The sequence below is a fragment of the Aquarana catesbeiana genome, linkage group LG02, assembly GCF_042186555.1.
Source record: "Aquarana catesbeiana isolate 2022-GZ linkage group LG02, ASM4218655v1, whole genome shotgun sequence".
NCBI lineage: Eukaryota > Metazoa > Chordata > Amphibia > Anura > Ranidae > Aquarana > Aquarana catesbeiana.
The window spans coordinates 659,323,540-659,338,631 of NC_133325.1; the positions used below are offsets into that span (position 1 = coordinate 659,323,540).

Here is a 15,092-nt window from a genome sequence, read left to right on the forward strand (position 1 = left end):
TTTCCACAAAAAAAAAAAAAAAAAAAAAAAAGTCCTGGCTTGATTGAAACAAAGCCCTAGAAGCTTGGCAGGTTCATTCATTCATGAAAAGATCGCTCTAAAAATGGTCAGTGGTAGACCACACATACCACTACATCACTTACCACACAATCTCATTCGAACATGCTTAACACTCCCAATCTTCCCCTTAGAGGTAGCTTACAAGTACGATTTTTCACAACACAGATAAATAACTGACAAATACAGACAGCCATAATTTAAGATCTTGCCGGCTTGTTAATAACTTTACAGTCCGCACTGAAGGGGAAAGAACTGTACAGAGCGACAGTCCTAACACTTAGCATCCTAAAGCTTAGGAGTATAAAATATATACATGGCATCTAAATCATTAACAGCTTCCAGCATCAGGAGATAGATACTTTAGCATGGCTTGAAACTTCTTTGTAAGCCATTGCCACCAAGCAGTCTGTATCCAGGACAGGATCTGATGATAATGTTTACAGTCTACTTGAAGGACTATGGGAAGTGAACAGTGCATTGGGCAAATCTAGTACAGACATCAAGTCAGTATTTTGGAAACAGGGGCAGGAAACATTCATTGTGAACAGTTCAATCATATTACAGCAGTTTCCGGGCTTTATCACTTCAGCCCCGCTGAAAATATTCACGCTGCTCATTAGGTGGAAAACACCTTCAATAAGTTAGCAAGATGAAAAGGAGGCAGAAATATTTAAAAAAAAAAAAAAAAGGCACTGTAAATTAACAGACTTAATAGTAAACAGAATCCTCAAGAACTGATGAAAGAAATACAATTTTTGCAGAGTTTACTCTGCAACACAATGCTTGTGCATTCTGGATTGGAAAGTGCATCGCAGAGGTGAGCGGTAACATACGAGACAGCAGCCAATACAGTTTGGCAGTGTAATCTGTGCATTTTTTGTATGTCACAAGTGTGGCCATTTTAACCCATCAAAAGGATTAACGCTGTCACTGCAATAATAAATCCCTGTCTGAATGTTGCAGATGTGACCTGTTTATAGTGGATTTTCACAACTTATTGGCACCAAAGGGTGTCTTATCCAATGAGATTCCTTTAAAAAAAACAAAACAAGTAAGAAAAAAAACACCAGTCTTCAAGGAGCACACAACTGTTATAAACAAAGCATTCACTTCTTTCGAGGGTGCTGACGTCGTGCCATCACCCTCTGCCGTGATCCTGCAGGTTTGGATATTAAGCCAATTGAAAAGCTTCCTGGAGTACCTTGACCTGAAACAGAAAAAGGGATGGGGATATTAAAGCAGTGCTAGGTTCAAGACAAAGTTATTTGTGACAACTCAATAGAAGCTTACTTGAAAAATCTTTCACTGTGAGTGCTGCCTATCTCTAACAACTTCCTGGATTCCTGCATGCTTTACGGCCTCATTCCCTTACTTTATTTTCATGAACTACAAATTTTATGGTACCTTGCTGCCTGCACCAATGTGGTGTACTTTTCTGTACTAACTGCCTTCTGAAACACTTCAGCACCTTCCTGTATGTCAGAAGTGAGATTCTGTGAAATGTATGACAATATAACATAATTACCATGTATGCACGGTGTGTTATGTGCCATTACATTCAAGACATTAAGATAAATGTGCGTATTTCAGGTTTACACATTTTAAATATAAATTTAGATTTCTGTATATAAGAGTAGTGCAGCTCTATATTACATAATTAAAAAAATTGAAAAAAAAAAAAAAAAAAAAACTATATATCATGCAGAGAATAGCAAAATAATGAAATTTTAAATAGAGGTATGGCGCTTCCTTATGAAGTGTGTACTTGATAATAATGTGACCGATATGAGCTATACCATACACAAACAGGGATAAATAATCATATAAGTGCCCCCATAACTGGTAAAATATATGTGATACGAAACGTGAAGAAGACCCTAATTAGGTACCATATACCTATATGCCCAGGTAATTTCCAAAAAGTACCACTAGGTGTGGCTGCTGATACACTATGCAGCTAATGATGATTCCAACATATATATATATGCAAAAAATATAAAAATTAGTATAATATACCAGTGCAATCAAATCCAAAAAATTATTATGTACCCAAATGATCTGCAAAATGTGTAATAACTTATATGGATAGAAAAAATGTTCTGTCACAAGTAATGCATCCCAAACTGCAAATGGCAGAAAATTATATGTATATAAATATGCAAAAAAGTTGTATACCAGTGCAATCAATCCAAAAAATATGTATCCAAATGATCTACACAATGTGTCTCAACATATTGAATAAAGAAAAAATAAAAAATATTAAAAAATAAAAAACACAAAAAACTGTCACACGTGATACGTCCCAGATTGCAATTAGCAGATAAAAAAAAAAAAAAAAAGTTCCAAGAGTTTGGTGACTGTGGTGCCCTTATAGATGAAAAATCCGTGACTTCTGTGCTCCCCCTTTTGGCTCCCCACTCACCGACTCCCACTGCCCCTGCAGGGGTAACAGACACTTCAGGATCCCAATCCCGTCCTCTTGGCCGATATCCCGTGGTCACTGAGATAGGATGTCCTCTCTCCCAGGCGTTTCCAAATAGCCTCTTTGTACCACCTCCTTATACCACGTCCAAGACAGGGATCCCCAAAGAAATCCTCATAAAAAGAGATGCCACCTCATAGTGTAGTAATTAAATTAAAACTTTATTCCCATAAAAAAGCTCCCCACATGGGAGAAATTAAAAGCATGTAACACTACACTATGGGTGAAGCCGAAAGCCAGGAAGTAATTCACCGCAGCGTGCGGTCCAGCTGCGTTCCAGGCTCTCTCGCTCCGTACCCGGAAATGACGTAAGTGCGTAGCTCCGCCTTACGCGTTTCGCCTTTGAAACGTCGATGACGAAACGCGTAAGGCGGAGCTACGCACTTACGTCATTTCCGGGTACGGAGCGAGAGAGCCTGGAACGCAGCTGGACCGCACGCTGCGGTGAATTACTTCCTGGCTTTCGGCTTCACCCATAGTGTAGTGTTACATGCTTTTAATTTCTCCCATGTGGGGAGCTTTTTTATGGGAATAAAGTTTTAATTTAATTACTACACTATGAGGTGGCATCTCTTTATGAGGATTTCTTTGGGGATCCCTGTCTTGGACGTGGTATAAGGAGGTGGTACAAAGAGGCTATTTGGAAACGCCTGGGAGAGAGGACATCCTATCTCAGTGACCACGGGATATCGGCCAAGAGGACGGGATTGGGATCCTGAAGTGTCTGTTACCCCTGCAGGGGCAGTGGGAGTCGGTGAGTGGGGAGCCAAAAGGGGGAGCACAGAAGTCACGGATTTTTCATCTATAAAGGGCACCACAGTCACCAAACTCTTGGAACTTTTTTTTTTTTTTTTTTTTTTTTTTATCTGCTAATTGCAATCTGGGACGTATCACGTGTGACAGTTTTTTGTGTTTTTTATTTTTTAATATTTTTTCTTTATTCAATATGTTGAGACACATTGTGTAGATCATTTGGATACATATTTTTTGGATTGATTGCACTGGTATACAACTTTTTTGCATATTTATATACATATAATTTTCTGCCATTTGCAGTTTGGGATGCATTACTTGTGACAGAACATTTTTTCTATCCATATAAGTTATTACACATTTTGCAGATCATTTGGGTACATAATAATTTTTTGGATTTGATTGCACTGGTATATTATACTAATTTTTATATTTTTTGCATATATATATGTTGGAATCATCATTAGCTGCATAGTGTATCAGCAGCCACACCTAGTGGTACTTTTTGGAAATTACCTGGGCATATAGGTATATGGTACCTAATTAGGGTCTTCTTCACGTTTCGTATCACATATATTTTACCAGTTATGGGGGCACTTATATGATTATTTATCCCTGTTTGTGTATGGTATAGCTCATATCGGTCACATTATTATCAAGTACACACTTCATAAGGAAGCGCCATACCTCTATTTAAAATTTCATATATATGGTAGTCCTCTTTGAGGGCTTAACTAAAGGTGGCAGCATACCTTTCTTTCCTTTTTTCTTTTTCCTTTTCCCCCTTTTTCTCTCTTTGGGGTTCTTTACCCCCTGCACCTTCTATTATTAACCCCCTTCCCCTCCCCCCTCCCCACCCCCTTGGTCTTTTTCCTCCTCCCTCTTGTTTCCATATCTTGTCCCCCTCTTTCTGTCCTAAGCGCAGAGGTTTTGTGTTTTTTGTAATAGCAAAATAATGTTACCAAATAATCCTCATGTGTTTAAAATCCCAAAGTGTACAGAAAAAAAAAAAAAGTAAAAAAAAAGAAGAATTTTAAATTTCAGAAGTAATTAACAAAATGTCCAATAAATCCTACAGGGGGACATTAGCTGAATACATCTGAAATTTAAAATTTTCTGAACACTTTGATTGTGTTGAAACAAAACAATTAGTAACATGGAATTTTGCCATTATCTGCATTATATTCGTGTTGCACTTTAATTTTTTTTTAATCTAATATAGCGCTGCACTATTTTTATACACACTTGTTTAGGCTTCGTATTGCAAACTTTTGTCTCAGCAGCTACTTCGACTAGGTCAGTGGTTCTCAACCTCTAGTGCCGTGACCCCCTGATAAAGTTTCCCAAGTTGCGGAGACCCCTAACCGTGAAATTATTTTCATAGCATGGGTTGTCAGCACCCAAGGCAAGACAAGTCATTTGCGCCCCTAACCCATGGACATTTAGCGCTCCCCAAGTCCCTTCCACTCGTACAGTATTAAAACCCCTGATGGTACATTTTAGGATGTACCACTCTTTGTTCTCCTTTCTTTCCCTTTTATCTCTGTCCTAATTTGTTTTTTCCCCCCCATCCCTCTTTCTAGCCGTCTTTGTTCCTATTCTCTTTCCCTTTTTCTTTGTTCCTCCCCCTCTTTTCCTCTCCCTTCCATGTATTCTCTATTTTTATTCCTTCTCTTACTCCTTGGTGGGGGGAATGGGATGAATGGCAGTGCTGGGGGGATTTCTGATCAGCCAACTTAGGTGCTCTTGATCAAGGTCATCTGCTGATCTGAGAACTGTAGTGGGGACTTTTAATGGCAACTATAATCACAGGTAGTGTTACTCACTGTCTCCGACTTTGTGGAGTCTCGTAGCAGTGACACCTATGCCAAAATCAGTCAGCTGACCTCTAGTTTCTGCCCCCCAGCCATGCTGTGAACTGAATGGGCGGCTGCGAATCGGTTGAGTGGGCAGCCACAGGCTCCAAGGACAGCCCTGCTGGGTGGCTTCAAAAAGGCTGGTAGAGCGGTGCGGGCTTCAGGAACAGCCAAGGATCTGGTGACTCCTGACAAATCATCATTTGACCCTAGGGGGTCCCGACCCCCAGGTTGAGAACCACTGGACTAGGTATATTTAAGCACAGAGATTTGTTTGTCTTTCAATTATTTGTAACCTAATAATCTTAATGCAATGTGGACATTAATAAGATTTCAAAATTTTGATCTTCGATTCACTAAGTGCAACTTACAACAAGGTTTGGTACTATTTTACATCATCTCTAATACAACATATTTCATGCAAATCTGATTTTTTTCTCAGCAAGATATGCAAGAGAAAGGTTTCACAGGTGTTGAACCTGAAAGTTCTCCAAAATAGGATTTATAAAACAGCTTACCTGTAAAATCCTTTACTTGGAGTACATTATAGGACACAGAGCCTCAAGTAATTACTTGGTGGGTTATGGGCCTACCTTCAGGTGTTGACACTGGTATAACCAATACAGGAAGTTGACTCCCCTATATAACCCCTCCTCCCAGGAGTCCTCAGTTTTTGTAGCCAAGCAATATACTCTCACCCCATAAAACAGAGGGGCGGGAGCTCTGTGTCCTATAATGTACTCCAAGAAAAGGATTTTACAGGTAAGCTGTTTTAAAAATCCTATTTTCTTTATCGTACATCATAGGACACAGAGCCTCAAGTAATTACTTGGTGGGATGTCCGATAGCAATGCTACTTGAGGGGAGGGAGACAACCCGTAGGGCACTCCCAGATCTTGAGGAATTATACTGCTGCTTGCAGCACACTGCGCCCAAAGGCGATATCCTCATTCCATTTTACAGCTACTTGATAAAATTTTATAAATGTATGCACTGAAGACCAAGTCACGGCCTTGCAGATCTGAGACATGGAGGCATGGTGACGCACTGCCCAAGAAGCACCAACCGCTCTGGTAGAGTGCGCCTTAACTTGAAAAGGGGGAATCTTTCCCTTTAAATCATAAGTTCGAATTATAATTTGCCAAATCCACTTAGCCACAGTGGATTTTGATGCTGCCTGTCCTTTAGGACCCTCTGGCAGAATAAATAAGACGTCAGTCTTACGAATCTGAGCAGTTTTCTTTAAATAGATCTTCACTGCTCTCACCACATCAAGACAATGTAGTGACTTTTCTTCCTTGGAACGTGGTTTTGGAAAAAACGATGGCAGGACAATATCTTCATTCAGATGAAAGCCTGAAACCACTTTTGGCAAAAAGCCTGGACGAGGGCGTAACACCACTCTGTCCTCATGAATAATCAAATATGGCTCTTTACAGGAAAGAGCAGCCAATTCTGAAACCCTCCTTGCTGAGGATATAGCAACCAAAAATATCAGCTTCCTAGTCAGAAGGACTAAGGGAACATGCTGTAATGGTTCAAATGGCGGTTTTTGTAACACTGACAAAACTAAATTCAAGTCCCAAGGGCTTAAGGGCGATTTAACTGGCGGATTAATCCGCATCACTCCTTGCATGAAACCCCGGATTAAAGAATGCGTAGCAAGTGGTCTTTGAAATAAAATTGATAAGGCTGAGACTCGGCCCTTAATAGTACTCAGGGCCAACTTCATCTCTACGCCTACTTGTAGAAAGGCAAGAATTCTGCTTCTAATATATCTCCGAGGGTGTCAACCCTTGGATTCACACCAGGAAACATAAGCTTTGCAGACTCTACAATATATAGCTCTAGTAGCTGGCTTCCTAGCATTAAAGTAGAAATAACTGCCCTGGAAAGCCCACGTCTTTTCAGAATGTGGGTCTCAATAGCCAGGCCGTTAAATTTAGCATTCGTAAAGTAGGATGGAATATCGGCCCCTGTGAGAGCAGGTTTGGCCTTAGTGGAAGGGACCACAGAGCCTCCACTGCCATCTTTACGACCTCTGCATACCATTACCTTCTGGGCCATGCTGGTGCTGCCAGAATTACCGGTTTTCTTTCCAGCTTGATCCTGCAAAGAAGTCTAGGCAGCAACTGAATAGGGGGAAATGCATAGATCAGTAAAAGCTGATCCCACAGTATCACCAACGCATCTGTTCTGCATGCGAATGGATCCTTTGTTGTGGAGACAAAGTTGACTAACTTTGTTGCACTGGATGCTAGAAGATCTACATCCAGAGTCCCCCATCCTTGACAAACAGCCCGAAACATGTCGGGGTGAATAGACCATTCTCCTGGGAACAATCTGCTGGCGGCACATGTAGTGCGCGTGCCAATTCTCTATTCCCAGAATGAAGACTGCCGATGGGTACAGAATATTTCTTTCTGCCCAAGTTAGAATATGGTTCACTTCTCTCTGCACAGAGATTCTTGGTGCCCCTTTTGGTGATTGATATAGGCCACAGCCGTGGCATTAACAGATTGGATCCTGTTGGGACAATCCCTTAACCTGGAAGTCCAGGCTTTTAGAGCCAGACGCACTGCCCGAATCTCTAGGATGTTGCTGGGCAAGGCTCTTTCGGTACTTGAACACTGTCCTTGGACAGTTGTCTTCTGTCATTACCACTTACCAGATAAGTGGTCTGAAGGATTTACCCTTTAGGACATTCTTTAGTAACCACCAATTGAGGCTTTGGGACAGCCACATTGGCAAGTCCAAAACTTGGATTGTTTTGTTCCACGCAAATAGAACACTGTTTTGCAACATTCTCGAATGGAACTGGGCAAAGGGAACTGCTTCGAATGAAGCCACCATCCTTTCTAACAACCTCATGCAAAGGCGAATGGAGGGACCTCCTTTTGACCTGACCATCCGCACCAACTCTTTTATGGAGTTGTGTTTTTGTCTCTTTCTGGGCAAGAAGACCTTTTTCTGGGCTGTATCTATGATCAGACAAAAATACTGCAGCCCTTTTTAGCCATTTTAATGGAGACTTTACTAGGTTGAGAACGCAACCCAGACCTTTCCAGGTAACTGGTTGGAATGCATACCTTACGCCGAACAGCGATTGGTCTATTAACAATAGATCGTCTAGGTATGCCAAGACTGTTTAAGCCCTGTGCCCTTGACCTGGCTACAGGTGGGGCTAGCACTTTTATGAACACTCAAGGTGCTGTAGCTAGCCCGAAGGGCAAGGCTATAAACTGAAATGCTGCTGTTCTACTTCGATCCGCAGAAACCTTTGGTGAGCGGGAAATATATGGACATGCAGATATGCATCCCTGATGCCGATAGGTGCCAGAAGTTTTCCTCCTTGCAGGATAGAAACTACTGACTTGATCGACTCCATAGAAGGAGCAGATCTTCAGGAACGGATTTAGATTCTTTTAGATCTAGAATGGATCTGTTGAATTTCTGCGTGGCTTGGTACATGTACAGGAAACGCATGAAAAAAGGCAGTGAAGGTTCCAAGGAACCTAAGAAAAAACAGATCAGCTGACTCTACTAGAGGTAGCTTGAAAAAGGCACAAATCATCTCTGCAAGAGGTTTGTACCAGCAATTTCTCAGATTGCGAGACTGAAAAAAAGTTCAACTCTATTTGTCTCCTCTGCAGAGGAGTACTCGGTTTGCCTTTCTTCCCGATTACCTGAGGGTAATCCTTCATCCTCTACCCACTGTTCCCTTGATAAGGGATCTCAAATGGGGGATCTAACATGCTTCCCATCCTTGGATAGCGGATGCAATTAAAGTCGCTAATTTTCCTTCTAGGCCCTGCAGGGCAGAGGAAAAACGCATCTTCAATCATGTATACAGGGGCTGAATATTTTCTCCTCTTAGGCTCAGTTTCCACTATTGCAACCCCAAAGTTGCGCGATTTTACAGCGATCTTTTGCTGCCGAGAATACATCGGGGTGCGATTTTGATGCGGCAGGTAACAATGCCTGTGTATTCTAGAGGTTTATGGACTTCAAGTCGCATCAAAGTGGTACCAAGGTAGTGCAGGGACTACCTTGAAGTCGCACAGATCTGAATATTATTTCTTGGAAATCATGCCCTAGAGTCTGACGGTGGAGGCCGTCACCGCTGCCTAGAGACAGCTGCCCCTGCGCAGGGGAAGGAATCCATTTAAGTGACTTGTCCAAGGTCACAAGGAGCCAACGTGAGGACGAGGTCCCACGTCTTTCAGGAAGCCTCCCATGGCTACGCTGGCCGTCAGAGTAGTTAACCTGTGAGGAGTGGCTCCTTCACTAGTGAACGCCAACATGTGGATCTGAACCCATGTCTGTCAGGAAGTCTCCCATGGCTGCACTGGCCATCAGAGTACTTAACCTGTGAGCTGTTGTGGCTTCACTTTAAATAAAAAAAGGACATTTATACCTTCTACTGGACAAAAGAGCTTTACTGCTAGAAATCATTTGGATGTTCTTCACCAAACCTTCCCCAATGAAAAGGGAAACTAATCAGACACCCTTTTTTGCAAGATGCTTCGGCTGACCAACCCTTTTAACCACAGGGTCCTAAGCATGTGTTTTAGCGCAAGGCGAGACGCCTGGTGGATAGGGTCTTTTATGGCATCTATGGCGAAACATAGCGCCATTTTAACAAAAAAAATTCCAACTCCTTATCTGTTAGATGCTTAAGCAATTATGCATCTTTATTGATGCTGGAAATCGCAGCGTCTACTGCTGGTACTTTCCAACCTTTGTGAATTTTTCCTCCATGATAGAGAACTGAGAAACTCTTTGGAGGGAAGAAATGCTTATCCAGATGATCCCATTCAGCATAAATAAGCACTGTAAAAGTTAAAAAAACAAAAAACAAAAAAAAACAAAGGGACCTGGACTTTCAGCTTACTCTGTTAGGAGAAGTATAAAAAGTGGAATGAACCATCTCTGTAAGAGTTTGTACCATCAGATTGTGAGGTTGCATAAGGTTCATCAATTGTTTCCTCCGCAGAGGAAAATTTGGCTTGTTTTTCCCCGTGATCACCTGAGGATAACACCTCATCCTGTGCCCACTGTTCCCCTGGAAAAAGGGGTTTGAGGTGGGGGAGGGGGATCTAGCATGCTTCCTATCCTCTTGGATGGAGAATGCAATTAAAGTCGCTAATCTTCCTTCTAAGCCCAACAGGGCAGAGGAGAATGCATCTTCAGTCACATACACAGGGGCTGAAGTGTGAGAAGTTGTACCACCAATTGCTTCCAATGATTCACCCTGGCTTGCCACATCAGGTATCTCCGGAGAGGATGACAGTGTGGAGGCATGACTGGAGTTCCTAGCGCCTGGGGGTGGAATCCTTGGTACCTTTGTGGTACACTGGAAATCAAATGTGCGAAGTACAACAGCAGAGGCACTTTAACAAAATTATGGTATTTGCTGAATAGTTTTAGCAAAAGAAAACAATGTCACCATAAGGATCAGCCTTTGATGCTGAGTACCATAATATTTCCTGTGCTGGAAATGCCTGTTTACACACCTTTACATGGCCAGCGTACCTGTGTCTTAGTGTGACAGACTTCTGTCTTTAGCATATGAACTGTGAGCATCTGTGTTAAGCCTCAGGTGAGAACCTGATTACACATAAGCGCCAGCACAGCACCTCTCCAGGAGGAGAGGGGAGGGGAATTTTTATCAGCAGTGTTTGTTAAGCTCCTAGTTTTAAAGGAAGACTTTATACAAAAAAATTGCAAATGGCTGGTTTTGTATGTTCATAAACTACTGCTGTAACCCCTTTAGATCCCTCAGAAGAGGAACACCATCTGTTCAATTAAGAACTCCCCTCTGGCTGCAGGAGAGAGAGAGAGAGAGAGAGAGAGAGAGAGAGAGAGAGAGAGAGAGAGAGAGAGAGAGAGAGAGAGAGAGAGAGAGAGAGAGAGAGAGAGAGAGAGAGAGAGAGAGAGAGAGAGAGAGAGAGAGAGAGAGAGAGAGAGAGAGAGAGAGAGAGAGAGAGAGATTTTTTTTTTGAGAAAAAAAAGGCATAGGTGGACTTTACAGTTCCTAGGCTTCTCCCCTTATCTTATCCTTGCTGCAGGATACTGCTGATTTAACAGACAGATCCAACTTTCATCCATCACGGTGGGCAGCGTAGATAAACCTTCAAAGACTTGGGCCCTTTTAATAGGGGTTCCGCTCCTTTGGACCTGTATAGCACCCCTCAGGAACAACTTTAGGTAATATGAAAAAACAAAAAAAAAAAAAAAAAAAAAAAAAAAAAAGAGTCCTGGTTCCTAGGGTCCAGCTCTCAAAGAGAAGCTTACAGGCAAAACCTCGTCTTCAATGCGAGGCCCAGGTACCATCCTATGGCCTCAGTGGCGAGGATGGATCCGGTTGTGGAGGTTTTTTTAAATCCAGCATGGATCCCTCCCTGGAGCTCCTCAGAGCACATCTTCACTCGTGACCAACACCTTAGACACTGGCGAAAAAAAAAACTGAGGACTCCTGGAAGGAGGAGGGGTTATATAGGGGAGTCAGCTTCCTGTATTGGTTATACCAGTGTCAACTGAAGGTAGGCCCATAACCCACAAATTACTTGAGGCTCGGTGTCCTATGATGTACGATAAAGAAATAGGTACGGTATGTGAAGTCTTGGAGAGAGTGCTGCAGAAAAGAAAGGAGCCAAAAATTCACACTCCTCTTAAGTGTCAATCTCAGCAAAAGATTTCTCTTAACATTGGTAGAGGCCAGAAGAGGCAAGCAAACTTTTTGTAGGCTATATTTTGGAATTTGTTTTCAGGAGTGGAACTAAGTACCCTGGGGTCTCAGGAGTTCGTGCCATAATCCAAACATCTGTAACATGCTTACACGCTTCACTTTTTGCAAAGCACAGTATACCAAAAACACTGCTAGCAACTTTCTAATTCATTTTCACTTTATCCCAGTCAGAGTAGATTTGTAAATATAACCTTTGAGAACAATATCACTTCAGAATATTGAATTACTCAACTTACCAAAAGTACCAGGGGAGGCAAAGGATGGAGTTGAAGTTGCAAATGGAAGGGATCCAGCAGGAGAGTTCTGGCCAAACTGAGAGCCTGAAATGAGAAAAAAGTCAGGAAGGCCTTCTTCTTTAGTGCACCCTGGCAGGGAGCATAATCTTTTCAGGACTCAAGCTGGTGTGAATGTTTTTTCTTAAAATAAAGACTTTGTCTCCTCCTCTTCTGGGGTCCTCTGTCAGTCCATTCCTCTGTGTATGCCCCCATAGCAAACCGCTTGCTATCGAGACACACGTGTGGGCTCAATTCTGATAGAGGCACAGCACAGCATGGCCCGATCCCCTGCTCCCTTCACACAGGACTTGATTGACAGCAGCAGGTGCCAATGGCTTCCACTGCTGCATTGTGTTCTGTGAGGCGAGAGCAGTGTTGCTGCTCTCAGGCACAATGCTGATTTGAGCAAGGATTCAAGTAATTAATGGGGGGGGGGGGCTGAGGGCTCGGAAGGTTTTTTTTACCTTAATGCAGAAAAATGCATGAAGGTAGAAAAAGCTTTAGCCTTTACAACCACTTTTAGCATGTAAATGTCCTTGTGATATGTCTATGCTACAATCATACAAACTTGTGAATATTGCTTCCATTTAAATGATTAATCACTATAAATAATGGACAGTCTAAAATTAAAAAAACAAAAAATACCACCAATCTCCTTTCCAGTCCCTCATATTGCAGGCAAAAACACATTGGGGCCTTTTACATCAGGTTCTCCAGAAAGTATATATTGTTCTCTTAAAGGCCAAGTTCACCTATTGGAGCATGTTACACAGTAAATCAGTTTTCAGGGTTTCTCACCCAGGGTTCTGCAATCTACCCATCAAGGTGTTTTTTTTTTTAAATCATGAACATGTGGCCAGCAGCAGACTAGAAGCTCCTCCTGCCGTTACCCTACAGAGAGGCTGGGAAAGACCTGGGTCATGTGACAGCTGTAAATAGATTAGAAAAAAAAAAAAAAGTACTTGGGTGTTTAATATAATTACAGTGCCATCATCCACATACAGAAATAGCAATGTAAATTAAACAAGGGCTTGACAAATCCCAGGCGCCAGATCGCCAGTGCAACTAGAAATTGGGTCCTGGCACCTGGGAATGCGTCTCCTTTTAATTTCTGAGCAAATTTGAAAAACTGTGAAACATACATACATTTAGGCGCTAGATGCGTGTGAACAATAATACCAATGATTGCAGCTGCTGTACACAAGGTGCTATTCACTTGACTAATTGAAATGTATATAATTACAGCGCTCACGGAAAAAAAAAAAAAAAAAAAGAAAACGTCTATATACATTGCGCAAAATGTGCGCCGATGCTAAAGTGCAGTTGTGCTCCAAACTTCAGGTGCGCCTCCAGTCTCCCCACTCACCGAAAGGAATGAACCACTAGCTTCTCAGTCCAGGGGTCTTTCAGGCTAAAATGCTGGCCACACAAGGCATAAGGATCCAATGGAAGTCTACCCCAATCGTGATAATTACATGTGGACACGGTCACCCAAAAACTGAGAAGAGGGACCGATAGTGAAGTACAGTTTGGCTAAAATTTTTATGCGCAAAGATAGGTACTTCCAAGCTAAAACACATTGTTCAAGCATTGAATGACAAGGATTAACATCAGGAAACGCTGCATCCCGTGTGCATTCCACCAGAAGCGACGTCGTTTGGACGCAAAGACTGGAAATTACGTCACGTTTCTCCCTCCCACGGAGGTCCTTTATACATTAAAAAGATTCAAACTCAGCCCACACCGCCGTCCAGCGCAGCCCGAGTTTGAGCCTATTGGAATGATTACAGATGGAGCAGGAGTGAATCATAGGACCCGAATGTATAAACCAATCCTTAGTAATGTTTTTTTGGGATACCTCAGATGTGTTCCTGCTAGTGATCGCATGGGCATAACATACCCAAAAAGGCTATATTTTAGTATCAATCTGGTGAGTGCAATCACGTGGTGCGGTGAAGGTGTAATCCTCACACATCTGACGTTTGCCAACAAGAACTGCTGTTTAAACACCTCTTGACAGAATTTCTTCCTGTTTTTTTATCTTTTGGGAACATGATACATTCCCAGCATTTTAAACAAGCGCTGCTTTGCCCAAGGGATTATATGTTTGGACTTTTTTAGCGCATGTATGTGAAATATATATATATATCTTAATAAGTTATGACTTGATCTGTCATCTGCCGCAGTTATTTTGTCCTATACCATAGGCTTAGGAAAAGTTGTATTTGAAAGAATGGAGTAACGGCGCTTATTTAAACATTTACCAATGGTATGTTACCACTAATACGGTGTGCAAACCCTATACATCAACCTCATGGTGTATATGCCTTATACACCAGCCTACTATAAAGTGCAATGTGTCAATAAAGTGCAATGTGTCAATAAAGTGCAATGTGTCAATAAAGTGCAATGTGTCAATAAAGTGCAATGTGTCAATAAAGTGCAATGTGTCAATAAAGTGCAATGTGTCAATAAAGTGCAATGTGTCAATAAAGTGCAATGTGTCAATAAAGTGCAATGTGTCAATAAAGTGCAATGTGTCAATAAAGTGCAATGTGTCAATAAAGTGCAATGTGTCAATAAAGTGCCAAATTAAATTGTGCAATCACTCCTTAGAACATCAATATATTTTAAAACCACTGTAAAGTGCAACATGACAATAAGGTGCCAAGTATCAACATAAGTATATAATATTTCCAAAGTCCATTTCCATTTGTCATATATTCTCAAATTTTCATGCGTGCTTTGTGCTGAATCTTTTCACCAATTCAAGTGCCACCACCTTCTAAAATGGGCACTCAGAGCCTAGAAAGATTTGCCTTTAGTTCATCTGGGATAACCACTCCACTGTCCTGGCTTTGCTCCAGCTAGTTTACCGCTAGGTGCTCCTCATTTTGGCTTGATGACACCGCCAA

General features: G+C 41.8%; 1 protein-coding gene across 3 annotated transcripts in view; it reads right to left on the minus strand.

The window, feature by feature from the left end:
* The window catches only part of POM121 (POM121 transmembrane nucleoporin), a 61,082-nt gene continuing 45,990 nt past the window's right edge, over positions 1-15,092 (minus strand). For all 3 annotated transcript variants that reach the window (XM_073616592.1, XM_073616590.1, XM_073616591.1), the window contains 2 exons: positions 12,139-12,222; positions 1-1,267 (listed from right to left, as the gene is read on the minus strand). In XM_073616592.1, coding sequence (XP_073472693.1) covers positions 1,167-1,267; positions 12,139-12,222 — 185 coding nt within the window. In that variant the 3' untranslated portion in view covers positions 1-1,166. The remainder of the gene's footprint in view (positions 1,268-12,138; positions 12,223-15,092) is intronic.